The sequence below is a fragment of the Leucoraja erinacea genome, chromosome 14, assembly GCF_028641065.1.
Source record: "Leucoraja erinacea ecotype New England chromosome 14, Leri_hhj_1, whole genome shotgun sequence".
Lineage (NCBI taxonomy): Eukaryota > Metazoa > Chordata > Chondrichthyes > Rajiformes > Rajidae > Leucoraja > Leucoraja erinaceus.
Genome location: NC_073390.1, coordinates 7,501 through 28,047, shown reverse-complemented (window position 1 = coordinate 28,047; position 20,547 = coordinate 7,501). Strand labels below are relative to the sequence as shown.

The 20,547-nt window shown below is 50.6% G+C and overlaps 1 protein-coding gene across 2 annotated transcripts in view; it reads right to left on the bottom strand.

Annotated features, from left to right (window-relative positions):
* Window positions 1-18,292: 18,292 nt before the first annotated feature.
* LOC129703170 (zinc finger protein 239-like) overlaps window positions 18,293-20,547 on the bottom strand; it is a 2,880-nt gene continuing 625 nt past the window's right edge. For both annotated transcript variants that reach the window (XM_055645336.1, XM_055645337.1), the window contains exon 2: window positions 18,293-19,796. In XM_055645336.1, coding sequence (XP_055501311.1) covers window positions 18,610-19,668 — 1,059 coding nt within the window. In that variant the 5' untranslated portion in view covers window positions 19,669-19,796 and the 3' untranslated portion in view covers window positions 18,293-18,609. The remainder of the gene's footprint in view (window positions 19,797-20,547) is intronic.

The window sequence follows — 20,547 nt, the reverse complement described above, 5'->3', positions numbered from 1 at the left end:
TCTCTCCTGTGGGGTAGTACTGATGGAATGACACTGTGGAGTAGTATTGATGGAGTGACACGCCATGGGGACCTACTGAAGGAGTGACACTGGGGTAGTGCATTTGATGTTGCAACGGGGTGGGGTAGTATTGATTGAGTAATGCGCTGTGTGGTAATACTGATGCAATTACACACTGTGGGGTACTATTGATGGAGTGACACACTGAGGGGGAGCATTGATGGAGTGACACACTATGGTGCATTACTGATGGAGTAACATATTGTGGGGTGGTACAAATGTAATGATGAAGCGATAAATGTATGGTAGCGCAAATGGAGTGACACTATGTAGAGTAAATAGACACAAAATGGTGGAGTAAATCAGCGGGACAGGCAGCATAATTGGAGAGAAGGAATGGGTGAAGTTTTGGGGCGAGATCCTTCTTCAGACTGATGTCACAGGAGTGCACGGGACAGAGATAGAATGTAGTCAGAGATAGTAAGACTGGTGGGGGAACTGGAAAGGGGAAGAGGATGGAGAAAGATGGAAAGCAAACGCTATTTGAATTTAGAGAAGTCAATATTCAGATCATCATCCGCATTTTAAAAAAATTGTGTTTTTATTTTAAATTTTGGATAGCTACGACTGATCCATATGTTTCCTGTTTGTTTGTCAAGTGGAAAAACATGATGTTAGCTACCCAAGCGAAATATGAGGTGCTGTTCCTCCAATTCGCACTGGGCCTCACTGACAATGGGGGAGGCCCAGGACACCACACCCCGTGGTTGTACTGAAGGATTGGCATAGTTTGGTGTAGTGCTGATCGAGGAACACAATGTGGAGTAGTATTGATGGGTTGACACACTGTGGGATAGTACTCGTGGAGGAATAAAAATGGCACAGTACTGACGCAGTGACACACCGTGGTGTTACTGATGGAGTGACATATTGCGGAGCAGTACTGATGGTGTGACACACTGTGGTGGTACTGATGGAGGGGCTTACTGTGGTGGTACTGATGGAGGGACTTACTGTGGTGGTACTGATGGAGTGACACACTGTGGAACAATGCTGATGGAGTGACACACTGGTGGTACTGATGGGGGGACATACACTGTGGGGTAGTACAGACGAAGTGGCAAAATATGGTGTAGTACTGATGATGTGACAAATTGTGGGTTGTACCGATGGACTGACACACTGGGGTAGTACTGATGGACATACATTCTGTGGGTAGGACTGATGGAAGTGACAATGTGGGGCAACACTGCTGGAATGACTCTGTGAAATAGTACTGATGGAGTGACACATTCTATGGTTGTACTGACGGAGGGAAACAGTGGGGTGGTACTGATGGAATGGCTCTGAGGAGTAGGCGCCACCCAGTTGGTATAGATGGAGAGACACACTGGAGGTACTGATGGAGGGACTCACTGTTAGGTGGTGCAGATGAAGTGACAAAAGATGGGGAAGTACTGATGATGTGACAAATTTTGGGTTGTACTGATGGACTGACACACTGTGGGGCAGTACAGATGGACTGACATTCTGTGGGTAGGACTGATGGAAGTGACACTGTGAGGCAGCACTGCTGGAATGAAACTGTGAAATAGTACTGATGGAGTGACACACCGTGATGCAGTTCTATTGGAATGACACACGGTGTGGTTGTCCTGATGGAGTGACACAGTGCGGCTAGTACTGATGCAATGACACGCTGTGGGGAAGCACTGAAATAATGACACAATGTGCTAGTACCTATGGGATGACACACTTGGTCAGGTAGCCCTGATGAAATGACACATTGTCTTGTAGTACTGATAGAGAGACACATATGTAATGATATATTCTAGGGCATTGCTGATGGAGTGACACTCTTTGGGGTAGTACTGATGCTGTGACACATTCTATGGTACTGCTGTGGGAAACACTGTGGGGTAGTACTGATGGAATGACACTGAGGAGTTGTACTGATGGTGTGACACTTTGGGGACGTACTAATGTAGTGACACTCTGGGATATTATATTTAACTTGACAAACGGGGTGGGGTAGTACTGATGGAGTAATACACTGTGTGGTAATACAGGTGGAATTACCCACTGTGGGGTAGTATTGTTGGAGTGACTCACCGAGATGGAACATTGATGGAGTGCACACTGGGGGTAATACTGATGGAGTGACACACTATGGCACATTATTGATGGAGTGACATATTCTGGGGTGGTACACATTTAGTACTGATGAAGTGATAAAATGTATGGGAATACAAATGAAGTGGCACAGTAGCATAAATATACACAAAATGCTGGAATAAATCAGCGGGACAGGCAGCATCATTGGAGAGAAGGAATGGATGACGTTTCGGGGGGAGATCCTCATCAGACTAATGTCACTGGAGTGGGCGGGACAGAGATACAAAGTAGTCGGAGACAGTAAGACTGGTGGGAGAACTGGGAAGGGGAAGAGGATAGAGAAAGGTGGAAAGCAAGGGCTACTTGAAGTTAGAGAGGTCAATGTTCATACCGCTGGGGTGTTAGATACCCAAGCGAAATATGAGGTGCTGTTCCTCCAATTCGTGCTGGGCCTCACTCTGACAATGGAGGAGGCCCAGGACACCACGCTCTGTGGTTGTCCTCATGGAGTGGAATAGTTTGTTGTAGTGCTGATGGAGGAACACAATGTGGAGTAGTATTGATGGGGTGATACACTGTGGGGTAGTACCGATGTATGCCATATTCTGGAGTCGTTCTGATAGAGGGACACACTGTGGGGTAGTAGTGATGGAGTGACAAACTGTGGGATAATGCTGCTGCAATGATAACCTGTCAGGCAGTTCTCATGGTGACACATTGTGGGGAAGTTAGGATGGAGTAACAAACAGTGAGGTACAACTGATTGAGTTACACACCTCGGAGTAGTGCTGAAGTGGTCACACACTGTGGAGTATTACTGATGGAATTATACACTGTGGAGTAGTACTGATGGAGTGACACACTGTGGAGTAGTACTGATGGAGTGACACACTGTGGAGTAGTGCTGAAGGGGTCACACGCTGTGGCGTATTAATAACAAAAGGCACACTGTGGGTTGGTTTTGTTGGCGTGCCAATCTGTGGGGTGGAACTGATGAATCGACTCACTGCGAGGTCATACTGATGGAGTGGCATAATCTGGGGTAGTACTGACGTAATGGCATTCAGTGGGGTTGTACTGATGGATCAATGAGCTGTGAGGCAGTACTGATGGAGTGACACACTGTGGGATAGTACTGGCAGAGTGACACATTGTGAGCTGGTAAGGAAGGATTGACAGTGTGGGCTAGCACTGATGGACTAACACATTGTTGGGTAGTAGTGATGGAGTGTCACATTGTGGAGTAGTACAGATGGGTGATAGGCTGTGGGGTAGTACTGATCGAGTGACGCACTGTGTGTAAGTACTGATGTAGTGACATACTGTGGGATAGGACTGACGGGGAGACACTGTGGCATCGTAATGATGGACTGACACAGTGTGACAGAGCTGATGGAATGGCACACTGTGGGATAGTACCGATGGAGTGACATACTTTGGGGTATTACTGATGGACTGACACATTGTGTAGAACTACAGATGGAATGACATACTGGCTAGCCTCACTGATGGTGTGATAATTTGTGGTAGCACTGATGGAGTGACACACTGTGGTGTGGTCCTGATAGAGTGACAAACATCGGGGTAGTAATGATGATGTGACACACTATGGGGTCGTACTGGGACCGACACACAGTGGAGCAGTGCTGATGGGTGCACTGTGGGGAAGTACTGATGGAGTGACATACTGCGTAGTAGTACTCATGAAGTGACCAAATGCATGGCAGTACTGATGGAGTGATACACTGTAGTGCACTCATGATGGAGTGACAATCTTCGGCGAGGTACTGATGGAGTTACACCCTGTGGGGTAGCACTGAATGAGTGGTAACATGTGAAGTAGTTCTGATGGAGTGACACACTGAGGGATAGTACTGGTATAGACACAAAAACAGTGGGGTAGTGCTGATGGAGTGATACACTTTGGGGAGTTGCTGATGGATTGATACTCTGTGGTAGTACCTTTGGTCTGGCACACGGGGTGGGGTAGTACAGATCGAGTAATATAATGTGTGGTAGTACAGATGGAAAAGCAAACAGTTCTGCAGTTATCAGAGCCCTAATGAGACCACACCTGGAGAATTGTGCGCAGTTTTGGTTCCCCAATTTGGCCTACTCTTGCGCCTATTTTCCATTGTCTATTGTCAAACCACCTTTGCATTTTCAAAGCAAACATATAAACATAGATATAGAAACATAGAAAATAGGTGCAGGAGTAGGCCATTCGGCCCTTCGAGCCTGCACCACCACTCAATATGATCATGCCTGATCATCCAACTCAGTATCCTGTACCTGCCTTCTCTCCATACCCCCTGATACCTTTAGCCACAAGGGCCACATCTAACTCCCTCTTAAATATAGCCAATGAACAGGCCTCAACTACCTTCTGTGGCAGAGAATTCCAGAGATTCATCACTCTCTGTGTTAAAAATGTGTTTCTCATCTCGGTCCTAAAAGATTTCCCCCTTATCCGTAAACTGTGACCCCATGTTCTGGACTTCCCCAACATCGGGAACAATCTTCCTGCATCTAGCCTGTCCAACCCCTGAATAATTTTGTAAGCTTCTATAAGATCCCCCCTCAATCTTCCAAATTCTAGCGAATATAAGCCGAGTCTATCCAGTCTTTCTTCATATGAAAGTCCTGACATCCCAGGAATCAGTCTGGTGAACCTTCTCTGTACTCCCTCTATGGCAAGAATGTCTTTCTTCAGATTAGGGGACCAAAACTGTATGCAATATTCCAGGTGTGGTCTCACCAAGACCCTGTACAACTGCAGTAGAACCTTCCTGCTCCTATACTCAAATACGTTTGCAACGAACATACCATTCGCTTTCTTCACTGCCTGCTGCACCTGCATGTCTACTTTCAATCACTGGTGTACCATGACACGCAGGTCTCGCTGCATCTCCCCTTTTCCTAATCGGCCACCATTCAGATAATAGTCTACTGTCCTGTTTTTGCCACCAGGATAACCTCACATTCATCCACATTATACTGCATCTGCCATGCATTTGCCCTCTCATCCAGCCCAAGTCTCCTTGCAGCCTCCTGGCATCCTCCTCACAGCTAACACTGCCCCCCAGCTTCATGTCATCTGCAAACTTGGAGATGTTGCATTCAATTCCCTCATCCAAATCATTAATATATATTATAAATAGCTGGTGTCCCAGCACTGAGTGTCCCAGCACTGAGCCTTGCGGTACCCCACTAGTCACTGCCTGCCATTCTGTAAAGGACCCGTTTACTCCTACTGTTTGCTTCCTGTCTGCCAGCCAGTTCTCTATCCACATCAATATTGAACCCCCAATACCATGTGCTTTACCGTATTCAAAATCTCTTATGTGGGACCTTGTCGAAAGCCTTCTGAAAGTCCAGATATAACACATCCACTGGTTCTCCCTTATCAACTCTACTAGTTACATCTCGAAAAATTCTATAAGATTCGTCAGACATGATTTACCTTTCGTAAATCCATGCTGACTTTGTCCAATAAGTTCACCACTTTCCAAATGTGCTGCTATACCATCTTTAATAACTGACTCCCCACTACCAATGTAAGACCAACTGGTCTGTAATTCCCCGTTTTCTCTTTCCCTCCCTTTTTTATAAAGTAGGGTTACATTAACTACCCTCCAATCCTCAGGAACTACTCCAGAATATAAAGAGTTTTGAAAAACTATCACTAATGCATCCACTATTTCTGGGGCTACTTCTTTAAGTACTCTGGGTTGCAGCCTATCTGGCCCTGGGGATTTATCGGCATTTAATCCATCTCATTTCACCTCCAGTCCCAGACTCTGAATTTCTCCAAGTCCTCTGGTAGGCTGTTTTTTCTGGCTAATTTGTATGCTTCATCTTTTGTTTTGATACTATCTGTGATCTCCCTTGTTATCCACGGATGCACTACCTCCCCTGAATCATTCTTTTGCCAAACTCGGATGAACAATTGTTGTAGTTCATCCATGCAATCTTTAAATGCCTTCCATTGCGTATCCAACGTCAACCCTTTAAGAATCAATTGCCATTCTATCTTGGCCAATTCATGTCTCATACCCTCAAAGTTAGCTTTCCTTAAATTCAGAACCCTTGTTTCTGAATTAACAATGTCACTCTCCATCCTAATGAAGAACTCAACCATATTATGGTCACTCTTGCCCAAGGGGCCACGCACAACAAGACTGCTAACTAACCCTTCCTCATTACTCAATACCCAGCCTAGAATAGCCTGCTCTCTCGTTGGTTCCTCTACATGTTAACTTAGAAAACTATCCCGCATACATTCCAGGAAATCCTCTTCCTCAGCACCCGTGCCAATTTGATTCACCCAATCTATATGTAGATTGAAGTCACCCATTATAACTGTTTTACCTTTGTTGTACGCATTTCTAATTTCCTGTTTGATGCCATAACCAACTCCACTACTACTGTTAGGTGGCACACAACTGTACACAACTCCCACTAGCGTTTTCTGCCCCTTGGTGTTTCGCAGCTCTACCCATATTGATTGCACATCCTCTAAGCTAATGTCCTTTATTTCTATTGCGTTAATCTCCTCTCTAACCAGCAACGCTACCCCACCTCCTTTTCCTTTCTGTCTATCCCTCCTGAATATTGAATATACCTGGATGTTCAACCCAGCCTTGGTCACCCTGGAGCCGTGTCTTCGTGTCCCAACTATATCATAGTCATTAATCTTTCATTTTATATCCCTCTGTCTCTCTCCTCACATATTTAAGAAACTCTTTCCCTTTAACTCCATCCTTGACTATCCCATTTGACACCCCACCCCCCTTATTTAGTTTAAAACCAACCGTGTAGCAGTGGCAAACCTGCCTGCCAGAATGCTGGTCCCCCACCGGTTAAGATGCAATCCAGCCCTTTTGTACAATTCCTCCTTACTCGAAAACAGATCCCAGTGATCTAAGAATCTAAATCCCTGCCCCGTGCACCAGTTCCTAAGCCACACATTCATGTCCTCTATCTCCCTGTTGCTGCTCTCGCCAGCACGAGGAACTGGAAGCAATCCGGAGAAAACAACCCAAGAGGTCCTGCTTTTCAGCATTTTTCCGAGCTCTCTAAAGTCACGCTGTAGAATATTCAGGCCCTTCTTTCCGACATTGTTTGTTCCGACATGCACTACCACTTCCATAGAAACATAGAAAATAGGTGCAGGAGTAAGCCATTCGACCCTTCGAGCCTGCAACGCCATTCAATATGGCCATGGCTGATCATCCAACTCAGTATCCTGTACCTGCCTTCTCTCCATACCCTCTGATCCCTTTAACCACAAGGGCCATCTAACTCCCTCTTAAATATAGCCAATGAACTAGACTCAACTACCTTCTGTGGCAGACAATTCAAGAGATTCACCACTCTCTTTGTGAAAAATGTTTTTCTCATCTCAGTCCTAAATGATTTCTCCCTTATCCTTAAACTGTGACCCCTTGTTCTGGACTTCCCCATCATCGGGAACAATCTTCCTGCATCTAGCCTGTCCAACCCCTTAAGAATTTTGTAAGTTTCTAAAAGAACCCCCCTCAATCTTCTAAATTCTAGCGAGTACAAGCAGAGTCTATCCAGTCTTTCTTCATATGAAAGTACTGACATCCAAGGGCTGTTCGCCTTCGCCCTTGAGGATTTTCTGCACTCTGTCTAAGACATCCTGGATCCTGGCACCAGGAAGGCGGCACACCATCCTCGAATACCGTATGTTGCCGCAGAAACACCTGTCCATACCTCTCACAATGGAGCCTCCCACTACAATGGCGTTGCCTGACGTTGGCCTCTTTGGTTTTGGCTCACCAGCCCTTTTTGCTTCGCAAGCCAGTCCGCCACTCAGTGTAATAACGTCTTCTGTCCCAACAGCTTCTAAGTGGGTGAACTTGTTCACAAGAGGTACAACACCCGGGGACATTTGCATTCCATGCTTCCTCCCCTTCTCACTGTCACCCACGTTCTCTCTTCCAGTACCTTAGGTGTAACAATCTTGGGACTTGTTGAGGAACGACTCAGTTTCTCGGACGAACCTGAGGTCATCCACTTGCTTCTCCAGTTCCCCAACACGGTCCTGCAGGAGCTGTACCTGGATGTATTTTTCACATTTGTAGCAGCCAGAGGCACCAGCAGTGTCCTTGACCTCCCACATACTGCAAGCATCACACTGATCAGCTTGCCTGACATCTCCTTCTTTCTTCTCTCCATCTACATCATTTTTCGTAGCCTCCTCTCCTCAGCCTTCTCGCCAAAGACTCTCAAGACAAAGACTCACACTTTTCTCACCAGGGCACTTCCCTCACAAGGCCGCACCATCACTGCTGCTCCCTAAGAGGCGCCTTGCTTATATTGACTGATAATAATAATAATAATATTAATAATAATATCTTTTATTGTCATTGCACGTCAGTGCAACGAGATTTAGTATGCAGCTCCAATCGATGAAAAAGAAAAGTAAAATAAATAAATAAGCTGTGTGTCGTGACCATCCGAGGGAGACAGTCCAGGGGGGTTGGGGGGCACTCAGCAGGGCCGGTTCAGAGCCGCTATAGCTCTTGGAATAAAGCTGTTTCTGAGTCTGGAGGTTCGGGCGTAGAAGGCCTTGTAACGTCTGCCGGAGGGAAGTTCAAACAGTCCGTTACAGGGGTGTGATGAGTCTTTATGGACGCTGACGGCCTTCCTGAGGCACCGTGTGTGGTAGATGCCCTCCAAGGCTGGTAGCTCTGTCCCAATGATCCTCTGCGCTCTGCGGACAACGCGCTGAAGAGCTCTCCTCCCCGCCTCCGTGCAGCTGAGATGCCACACAGAGATGCCATACGTTAATATGCTCTCTGTGGTGCAGCGGTAGAACGTTGTCAGCAGCTGTTGGGGCAGACCAGTCTTTTTTAATGTCCTCAGGAAGAACAGTCGTTGCTGTGCCTTCTTGACCAGTGCAGCGGTGTTGGTGGACCATGTGAGGTCCTCTGAAATGTGAGTGCCCAGAAACTTAAAGCTGGACACTCTCTCCACACTTTCCCCGTAAATGGAGATTGGGGCGTATTCTCCATTATGGGACCTCCTGAAGTCAATAATCAGCTCCTTGGTCTTGTAGGTGTTTAGTGACAAGTTGTTATGTGTGCACCAGTCCGCCAAGTTCTGCACCTCCGCCCTGTATTTTATTTCATCACCGTTGGTGATCAGCCCAATCACTGTTGTGTCGTCTGCAAACTTCACGATGGTGTTGGTGTCGAATGCAGGAACACAGTCGTGAGTGAAGAGGGAGTAGAGCATGGGGCTTAGTACACAGCCCTGTGGTGTGCCGATGCTCAGGGTGATAGTGGAGGACAGGTGCGGGCCCAGTCTCACTGCCTGCGGTCGCTCCGTCAGAAAGTTCAGGATCCAATCGCAGGCTGAGGCCTAGCTGTTGGAGTTTGGTGGTGAGCTTGTTGGGGATGACCGTATTGAATGCAGAGCTATAGTCAACGAAGAGCATCCTCACGTACATGCCCTGTCTGTCCAGGTGAGTCAGGACAGTGTGAAGAGCCAGAGAGATGGCATTCTCTGTTGATCTATTTGCCCTGTATGCAAATTGATGAGAGTCCAGTGAGGCAAGGATGCTGGATTTGATATGGGAGAGGACCAGCCTTTCGAAGCACTTCATTGGGATTGGAGTTAGGGCAACCGGGCGGTAGTCGTTCAGGTTGGTGACTTTGGACTTTTTTGGCACCGGCACTATGGTGGCTATTTTCAGGCACTTGGGGACCGTTGCCAGAGATAGAGATAGATTGAAGATTCTTGTGAATACCTCCGCCAGCTGTACAGCACAGTCCTTTAGTATCCTTCTCTGTACTCCATCCGAGCCTGCAGCCTTGCATGGATTGATCCTACGCAGAGCACACTGCCTAATTGCCTAATGTACCAATTTACAAACCAGATTCCTCAGTTTTCAACTGTTTTCCCCCATTGACTCACTTCTGACTCTCCTCCCACGGGTTACAGCCAATCAGTGTTTTCTCCTGCTTCTCTTTGTTGTTGTTGCTTCCAAATCCACGGGAGCTCTGAGTAAAATCTGCCTGTGCTTTGCCTCTCCTTTTCAACTGTTTTCCCCCTCTGACTCACTTGTAACTCACCTCCCACACGGGCTAGAGCCAATCAGTGTTTTCTCCTGCTTCTCTTTGTTTCTGTTGCTTCCAAATCCACAGGAGCTCTTTTTCAATTGTTTTCCCCCTCTGACACACTTCCAACTCTCTTCCCACTCGGCCTAGAGCCAATACGTGTTTTCTCCTCTGATTCACTTCTAACTCTCCTCCCACTCAAAACCACCTTTTGCATTATCAAAGCGAACCTTTGCACTTTCAAAGCAATCCTTTTGCATTTTCAAAGCAAACTATCTTTTGCATTTTCAAAGCAAACCTTTTTGCATTTATAAAGGAAACCACATTTTTGCATTTTCAAAGCAAACCACCATTTGCATTTTCAAAGCAAACCACCATTTGCATTTTCAAAGCAAACCACCTTTTGAATTTTTAAAGCAAAACACCTTTTGCATTAGCAAAGCAAACCATCATTTGCATTTTCAAAGCAAACCATTTGAATTTTCAAACCAAACATTTTGCATTGTCAAAGAAAACCAGTGCCAGTTCTGGATCAAGGGGAATATCTTTTCCATAGACCCAGAGAACCACTTAAATATTTCAGACCAGTATCTTTGTATATGAGGACAGAGCCAGAAAATGTGTGTGAAAGAATCCTCTGCACCTTTGCACCGGTAACATAATGGAGAAATAGATGGATAGATTCGATGTAATTCGGTCTTTGATTAATGGAGTCTATGGATGATTGTAAACTGAATCAGTTTGTATCTGACATTGATCGAACAAGTTTGGATTCCGGTCAAACCTTCATTCCAAATGTCGTCAGACACCTCAAAATTCAGCGCAGTAGACATGGCATCTTTCAGATGGGAAGTGGATACAGAGGTGGTGAATAGACGCACAGAACAAGATATTAGACTTTGGAGTCCGGAGGAAACTGCAGGAGCTCTTAGAGTGGGCAACTGTCAGGTATGCTTTGCAAATTTGGAATTTGGTCTTTAACGTAGTGCCTAATTTGGAGAGTGAAAAAAATGAGTTGGAAAGGTTACATTTTGATTTCAGCTGATTAAACAAAGCAAACTTTTTGTCTATATATAAATCTCTGAGGGTCGCAAGGCCCTTGTCCCTCCAAACACCCCATCCATCTGTGATTGCAAATAGGAGTGGTTGTGATATCTAGGGGTGTAAATAGAGACATTTGACAATGTACTGAAAATTATTATCTGATTTAAAATTCGAATAGAATTTCTTAAAATAAAATTCTCACCAAACAACTTGTGTGAGGTTTCTATTTCGGGAAAAAGCATCGTACAGGGGGAGGAATTTTTCACTGCAATGCTTTCAATGTTTAGCCACAAGGGGCTTTATTATTAGATTATTATAATTATTATTATTATTATTCAAAGGTACATCTGGGAATCCCCATTCCCAGTAAATCAGAGCTCCAGCATTGGCGGCCCAATAGTAATGCCTAAATATAGAAGGCCCATGCCTCCCTCATTTTTTGGCTTTTGAAGATGCGCCTTTGATATACAGTGGGCTTGATAGCCCCAAATAAATGGAAGGATAATGGAGTCAAGTTTTTTAAAGAATGATGAAGTAAGAAAAAATTGCATTTTCAAAGCAAACCACCTTTTGAATTTTTAAAGCCAACAACCTTTTGCATTTTCAAATCAAACATTTTTCATTTTCAAAGCAAACCACATTTTGCATTTTCAAAGAAAATGCAAATTCCTGGGATATCCCCTCCTCTCCCTTTCTTCCCTCCTCTCCCCTCTCCTCTGCTCCCTTCTATACCCACTCCTCTCCACCTCCTCACCCACTTCCTCTCCCCATCCTCCACCTCCACCCCACCCTTCCGCTCCTGCTCCTTCTTCCCTCCTCTCCCCTCTCCTATACTCCCTCCCCCACCCCTCCCATTCTTGCTGCCCTCCACATCGCGTTCTCCCTCACCCCTGGCCTGCCCCAGTCCCGACCACTCCCCACCGTCTGCCTTCTTCCTCTCTCCTCCTCCCCCTTCCTCCACCCCTCCCTGTCCCAATCCCTCCTTCGCCCTCCCACTATCATCCCTCCTTCGCCCTCCCACTATCATCCCTCCCTATCCTCCTATCACTCCCCCTCCCTCTCTCTTCTCCCTCTCCTCTAGCATTTCCGCTCCCCTCCCCATTTATTCCCCCTTCCCGCTTCATCTCCCCACCACCTCCTCCCCTTCCTCTCCCCCATTCTTTCACCCTTCGCTTTGCTCTCCCTCCCCTTCTCCTCCCTCCTCTCCCCTTCCCTTATCACTCCCACTGGCGCTCCCATTGACTAAACCACTCCCCCTTCCTCCCCATCCCTCATCCTCTTCCCACCACTTCCAACCCTTCCTCTAGCTCTTCCTCTACCCTCCTCCCCTTCTCTCCATTCTGCCTTCCTCTCGCCCTCCTCCCCATCCTCTTCCTCTCCCCTTCCTCTCTCACTACCCTCTCTCCCGCTCCCCTATCTCCCTCCTCCATTCCTCTCCTCTCACCTCCTCCTCCCCACTCCCGCCCTTCTCTTCCCCCTCCTCTCCCCTGCTTCTCCCCCCTCCTCCTCCTCTCCCCCTCATCCCCCTCTTCTCCCCTTCCACTCTCCCTTCAATTTCCTCTCCACCCCCTCCTCTCTCCCTTCTTACCCTTCCTCTCCCCCTTCTTCGCCCCTTCCTCTCGCCCTCCTAATTACTCCCTCATCCCCTTCCTAAAGCCCCCTTCATCTTCCACCCTTCTCTTTCCCTACAACTTAATCTTCCTCACCATCTTCGCTCACCCACCACCTCTGCCCCTCCCCCTTCACTCCTACACACCCTCCCATTTATTTCTGCCCCTCCCCGTCCTACTCCCCCCCATCATTGCTGTCCCGCCCCTGCCTCACCCACTCCCCACCGTCTCCCTCCTTCCTCCTCTTCCCCCTCTCCCTTCCCCTTTCTCACCCCCTTCCACCACCCCTCCCCTTCCTCTCACCCTCCCTCTCTCAATACCTCCTTCACCCACCCACTCACATTCCCTCCCCTCCCTTCCTCTCCCCTCCTCACATTTTCTACCCATTTCCCCTTCCTCTGTCCCTCCCCTTCCACCCCTTCCTCACATTCCTCCCTCCATCTTTCACATGAGCGTTCCTGCTCCCTCCACTACCCCTTCCTCTCACCCACCCCCCCCTTCCTCTCCCACTCCCCCCTCCTCCGCCCATCGCCCTTCCTCTTCACCTTCCTTTCGCTCTTTCTTTCCCCTGACCCTCCCTCCCCGTACCCTGCCTCTACCCCCTTCCACTCCACTCTCCCTTCGTCTACCCCTCCCCCTTTCTCTCCCACATTCTCACCCTCCCCTTCCTCTCCCTCCCCATCATCTCCCTCTCATACCTCACCACCTCTGTCCTTCCCTCACCCCCCCTTTCACTATCCCCCCCCCCCTGCCTGCCTCTCACCATCCCCCATCCCCCCTCCCCGTCTCCTTCACCCTCCTCCTCTCCCCCTTCCCCCTCACCCCTCCCTACCCCATCCCCTTACCCTCCTCTCTCACTTCCCCCTCCCCACCCTCGCTCCCTCTCCCCTCCACTCCCCTCTCCTCAACCTCCCCCTCTGCTTCTCTCACCCTCCCCTTGATGCCCCTTCGCTCTCCCTCCACTCCCCTCCTCACCCCTTCCACTGTGCTTCTCTCCCTCCTCTTACCCTCCCGTCCCCTCCACTCCCACGTCACCCTTCCCGCCTCCCCTTCCGCCCCCCCCCCCCTCCCCCTCCCCGCCCGCCCCTCACTCTCCTCCCCCGTACACCCTCCCCCTCCACCTCACCCTACCGTGTCCCCTCCCCTCCACCCCCCCTCCCCTTCACCATCTACCTCCCACCAGACCCGCCCCTGCCTTTCCCTCTCTCCCAGTCTCCACCTGCCTCTCCTCACCACGCTCTCCCTCTCCCCCCCCTCTCTGCACCCTCCCGTTCGCCCCTTCACCTCCTCCGTCCATATCCCCCTCCCTCTCCCCCTCTCCCTGCACCCCCCCCTTCTTCCCCTCCCCCATCTCCCCCCCTCTCCCCTTTCTCCCCCTCCGTCATCTCCCTGTCATACTTCACCTCCTCTGTCCTTTCCTCACCCCACCCCTCTGTCTCTCCCCTTTCACCTCCTCGCACTCGGCCCTTCTTGCTGCCCCTCCTCTCCACCTCCCCTTCCCCACCCACTTCCTCGTCTCCCGCCTCTTCCCCACCCCACTTCCTCGCCCACCCTTCCACGCCCTCACCCCTCTTTCTCAACCCCCATTCCTCTTCCTCCCTTCCTCTCCCTCCGTGTCATCTCCCTCTCCCACTCCGCCTCACCACCTTCCCTCCCCCATCCATTCTGACCCTCCCCATTCCCAGGCATGTCGAAACTATTCAGACTCAGTCTTCAGGTCTAAAGCATGGTCTCTACATGAAACGTCACCCATTCCAGCCTGTCCGGCTGATTTACTCCAACTTTTTGTGTCCATCTTCGGTTAAAACAGTTTACAGATTCTGGTGTTTTGTGCGTGGGAGCTTATGTGCGTTCCGCAAGTAACCAAACGCTAATACGTGCTTCTTGGTGTCAAGGGGGATGGGGGGATGGGTGGGTGGGAGATAACATTGTCTGTTGTCATGCAAACATGTCATCGGCTAGCCAGGGAATGTGCCCCCCCCCTCCCCCCTCCATGTTTTAAAAGCGATTTACTCTGCCCCGAGCCGTCTGTCCCGGTGTGGGTGTCAGGGTTCGGGGGTCGAGGGAGGGTGGGGTTAAATCACCCATTGTGGATTTCAGGGTCGGAGGTGGGGGGTGAAACACCCGGTGTGGGGGTCGTGGTCCGGGGGTCGGAGGTGGGAGTGAATCACCTGGTGTGGGTGTCAGGGTCTGGGGGTCGGAGATGGGAGTGAATCACCTGGTGTGGGTGTCAGGATCCGGGGATTGGGTTCCGGGGGGTGGGGGGTGAATCACCTGATTTGGGTGTCAGGATCCGGGGATTGGGTTCCGGGGGATGGGGGGTGAATCACCTGGTGTGGGTGTCAGGGTCCGGGATTGGGTTCCGGGGGGTGAATCACCTGGTGTGGGTGTCAGGGTCCGGGGGTCCGAGGGCGGGTGGGTGAATCACCCGGTGTGGGGGTTGGGGTCCGATGGCGGTGAATCGCGGTCGGTGACTGGGTGGGCGGAGGGACCAGCCTGTCCCACACCTCTGCTCCACCCGACCCACGGCCCCTCACAGTGCGGCCACACAGGGGAGACGAGACGGAGGGCGGCCGTGGCCGTGGATGAGTGGGGACAGTCCCGAGGGATGCGCACCTTCGGCCGCTTACAACTTGGAGCCTCGGTTCAGATTGCCCAGTCACCTATGGCTTGTGTGGGAAAATGACCCCCATGCTCCCACGGCCACCCTCCGTGGGCTGCGGGAAGGGTGGAGTTGGGGTTTGGGACAATGTTCATCCCTCCACAGTGAAGAGATGGACGCGGGGGTCTGGACAAATCGCTGACAGGTCCCGCCCCTGTCAACGTCATGTCCGTTATTGGACTGTTTTGTTGAGCGGCAGTCGGTCCTTTGACTTGTAGACAACGCCGCCTTTCGGGTCATTCATAGAAACATAGACATAGAAACACAGAAAATAGGTGCAAGGCGACAGATAGCACAATGGGCTAAGAGTTCGGCTGGCGACCGGAAGGTAGCCGGTTCAAATCCCGCTTGGAGTGCATACTGTCGTTGTGTCCTTGGGCAAGACACTTCACCCACCTTTGCCTGTAATGGAATGTAATTACGGCGGCAGGCGCGGGCACACCGCGACGCCCTGTGTCTCCCTTTCAAGGGAGATGCTAAAAATGCATTTCGTTGTCTCTGTACTGTACACTGACAATGACAATAAATTGAATCATTTCATTTCATTTTTTCATTTCATTTCATTTCAAGGGTAGGCCATTCGGCCCTTCGAGCCTGCACAGCCATTCAACATGATCATGGCTGACCATCCAACTCAGTTTCCCATACCTGCCTTCTCTCCATACCCCGTGATCCCTTTAGCCACAAGGGCCACATCTAACTCCCTCTTAATTATAGCCAATGAACTGGCCTCAACTACCTTCTGTGGCAGAGAATTCCACAGATTCGCCACTCTCTGTGTAAAAAATGATTTTCCTCTCTCGGTCCTAAAAGACTTCCCTCTTATCCTTAAACTGTGACCCCTTGTTCTGGACTTCCCCAACAATCTTCCTGCATCTAGCCTGTCCAACCGCTTAAGAATTTTGTAAGTTTCTATAAGATCTCTCCTCAATCTTATAAATTCTAGCCGAGTCTATCCAGTCTTTCTTCATCCTGCCATCCCACGAATCAGTCTGGTGAACCTTCTCTGTACTCCCTCTATGGCAAGAATGTCTTTCCTCAGATTAGGAGACCAAAACTGTACGCAATACTCCAGGTGTGGTCTCACCAAGACCCTGTACAACTGCAGTAGAACCTCCCTGCTCCTATACTCAAATCCATCTGCTAAGAGTGCTAACATACCGTTCACTTTCTTCACCGCCTGCTGCACCTGCATGCCTCCTTTCAATGACTGGTGTACCATGACACCCAGGTCTCGTTTGCATTTCGTTGTCTCTGTACTGTACACTGACAATGACAATTAAATTGAATCTGAATCGTTGCATCTCCCCTTTTCCTAATCGGCCACCATTCAGATAATAGTCTACTTTCCTGTTTTTGCCACCAAATTGGATAACCTCACATTTATCCACATTAAACTGCATCTGCCATGCATTTGCCCACTCACCCAACCTAGCCAAGTCACCTTGCAGCCACCTAGCATCCTCCTCACAGCTAGCACTGCCCCCCAGTTTCGTGTCATCCGCAAACTTGTAGTTGTTGCATTCAATTCCGTCATCCAGATCATTTATATTGTAAATAGCTGGGGTCCCAGCACTGAGCCTTGCAGTACCCCACTAGTCACTGCCTGCCATTCTGAAAAGGACCCGTTTACTCCTGCGCTTTGCAGTATTCGATGAGTTTTCTTTTAGGTGACGTAGCTTTTCAGTTAGTTGGCATTTAAGCATCCCGCACCTTCAGTTAGAATGTGTTTCGGCTTCGTACGCTTTCGGTTTATTGGCGTTTCGGCCTCATTTCCATTCGGTTATTTGGCTTCCACTTCTTTGCTTCAGCTTCTCATCCTTCGGCGCCACGTCTGGGTACCGTCAGACCGTAGGTTGCCCAGCAGCACTTTGGGTGGTCATTGGCACCCGGGCAACCGTTAATTTCGAGCCCTGCAGCATCTATGGAGCGAAGGAAATAGGCAACGTTTCGGGTCGAAACCCTTCTTCAGACTGATGTGAGTGTGAGGGAGGCGAGAAGAAGTGGGTTGAGGGACAGCTGGGAAGGGGAAGAGAAAGTAAGGACAACCTGAAATTAGAGAAGTCAATGTTCATACTGCCGGGGTACAAACTGCCCAAGCAAAATATGAGGTCCTGTTCCTCCAATTTGCGGTGGTCCTCATTCTGTCTATGGAGGAGGCCCAGGACAGAAAGGTAGGATTTGGAATGGGAGGGGGAGTTGAAGTGCTGATCCACCAGAAGATCAGGTTGGTTGTTGCGAACTGAGCGGAGGTATTGGTTGTGCGTGCATGAGTGTGTGTGAGAGAGTGCGCGTGTGTGAAAGAAAGTGCGTGTGTGAAAGAGAGCAAGAGGGAGTGGGAGTTTGTGTGTGTGTGTGTCTGTGAGAGAGGGGGGGGTGTTGTGTGTGTGAGAGAGAGGGGGGAGTGTTGTGTGTGTGTGAGAGAGGGAGTGTGTGCGAGAGAGCGAGCGTGCGAGAGAGAGCAAGAGAGAGGGAGTGTGTGAGAGACGGGGAGAGAGAGAGGGAGTGTGTGAGAGAGACAGGGAGCGGGAGAGGGAGTGTGTGAGGGGAGGGGGGCACAAAAGGGCGGAGTGGAAAGAATGTGTGTACGAGTGGGGGTAGAGGGGAGAGAGTGGAATGTATATGTGCAGCTTTTGGAGTATTGCATACAGTTCTGGTCACTCCATTACAGGACTGATGTGGAGGCTTTGGGGAAGGTGCAGAGATGGTTAACCAGAATGGTTTAAAAACAAGGAACTGCAGATGCTGTTTACAAAAAAGGACACAAAATGCTGGAGTAACTCAGCGGGACAGGGAGCATCTACCCTTCCAGCATTTTATTTTTACCTATCCCCGTGGCGGTGTGCCAGCAGGCTGGACGAGCGGGCAAAGGCCTTGCCACAGAGCGGGCAGGTGAAGGGGAGCTGGCCAGTGTGGACTCACAGGTGGCAGGTAGGACGGGCAAGTGAAGGGATGCTAACCACTGTGGGTACGCAGGTGCTGCCACAGGCTGGACATGCGGGTGAAACCCTTGCCACACTCATCGCACACAAAGGGTCTCTCTCTGGAGTGTATCCGCTGGTGCTCCCACAGCCCCCATGCCCTCTTGTCACATTGGGAGCAGCTGCTCGCCTGTGTGGATCCACCGGTGCTGCCGCAACCCCCGCAAGCTGTCAAACTTCTCACCGCAGTACGGGCAGTCGTAGGGCGGGCCACTGGTGTGCATGCGCTGGAGAGACAGGGCTTGGGAGGCCATGGCAAAGCGTTCTCCACACACCGGGCTGGGGAAGGGGCGGTCGCCGGCGTGCACCCGCTGGTGGGACAGAAGATAGGTGGAGCGGTTGAAGCCCTTGCCGCACTGGACGCAGGTGAATGGACGCTCGCCGGTGTGGGTGCGCTGGTGCTCCAGCAGGGTGCCGGCGCGGTGGAAGCCCTTGCCGCACTGGGCGCAGGTGAAGGGACGCTCGCCGGTGTGGGTGCGCTGGTGCTGCAGCAGGGTTCCGGAGTGGGTGAAGCCCTTGTTGCACTGGGTGCAGGTGTAGGGGCGCTCGCCGGTGTGGGTGCGCTGGTGCTTCAGCAGGTTGCCGGACTGGGTGAAGCCTTTGCCGCACTGGGCGCAGGTGTAGGGCCGCTCACCGGTGTGGGTCCGCTGGTGCTCCAGCAGGTTGCTGGAATGGGTGAAACCCTTGCCGCAGTGAGTGCAGGAGAACGGGCGCTCGCCAGTGTGAGTGCGCTGATGCACCAGCAGGCTGCCAGACTGGGTGAAGCCCTTTCCGCAGTCGTTGCAGGTGTAGGGCCGCTCCCCGGTGTGCAGGCGCCTGTGCTGCTTCAGCTCTGGCGACGACTTGAAGCCTTTGCCGCAGTCGGAGCAGGTGAAGGGCCGCTCACTGCTGTGCACCCGCCAGTGATCCCGCAGCCCCGACAACTGGGCAAAGTTCTTGCCGCAGGTGGAGCAGACATAGGGCTTCTCGCCCGTGTGCATCCGCCAGTGCACCTTCAGCTGTTGCGCCATCTTGAAGCTCTTGCCACACTCCGAGCAGTCGAAGGGACGTTCTCCTGTGTGCACCCGCTGGTGGATCTCCAGATGGCTCGGCCTTTGCCAGGCCTTGCCACACACGCCGCACTCATAATGCTTTTCCTTGTTCTGCCCCGTCATGTGGTCCTCCATCTAAGCTCAGCCCCTCGAAGCTCAGCCCCCACACCGAGCAGAGGGGGGGGGGACTCACCGGCACCCTGGCCACCCTCAATGGCCGCTCACGTCCCCGTCTCTCCGTCCACAGCAACGGCTCCTAAACCCTGCAGGAGGGGAACACAGAGGGTCAACAAGCTGGCAAACAGGACATTACTAGCACATATTTGGTGCATTTATGGCGGAGGAAATTATATAATTCTGCGCGGCAGTGGCGCAGCGGTACAGTTGCTGCCTCACTGCCAGGGACCTGGGCTCGATCCTGACTACGGGTGCCATCTGTGTGGAGTTTGTACGTTCTCCCCTTGACCTGCATGGGTTTTTACTCTGGGTGCTCCGGTTTCCTCCAACATTTCAAAGACGTTCCGGGTTGTAGATTAATCGGCCTCCACAAAATTGCTAAATTGTCTCTAATGTGCGTAGGATAGTGCTAGTGTACGGGGTGATCGCTGGTCGGCGTGGACTAAACTAAACCAGAGAAGGTTCTCGACCCAAAACGTCACCCATTCATTCTCTCCACAGATGCTGCCTGACCCGCTGAGTTAATCCAGCACTTTGTGTCTATCTTCTCCACAGATGCTGCCTGACCCGCTGAGTTACTCCAGCACTTTGTGTCTATCTTCTCCACAGATGCTGCCTGACCTGCTGATTTACTCCAGCACTTCGTCATAGATTCAGAGTGATACCGCGTTGGAACGAGGCCCTTCGGCCCAACTCGCACCTGCACACCTAGATCCCTCAGCTCTACACATTCCCCCAGCGCCTCGCCATTCACAGTGAAGATCCTGCCCTGGTTTGACTTCCTAAACTGCAACACGCTCCCCACCCCCAAACAATGTGACCTCCTCCCTGCCCCTT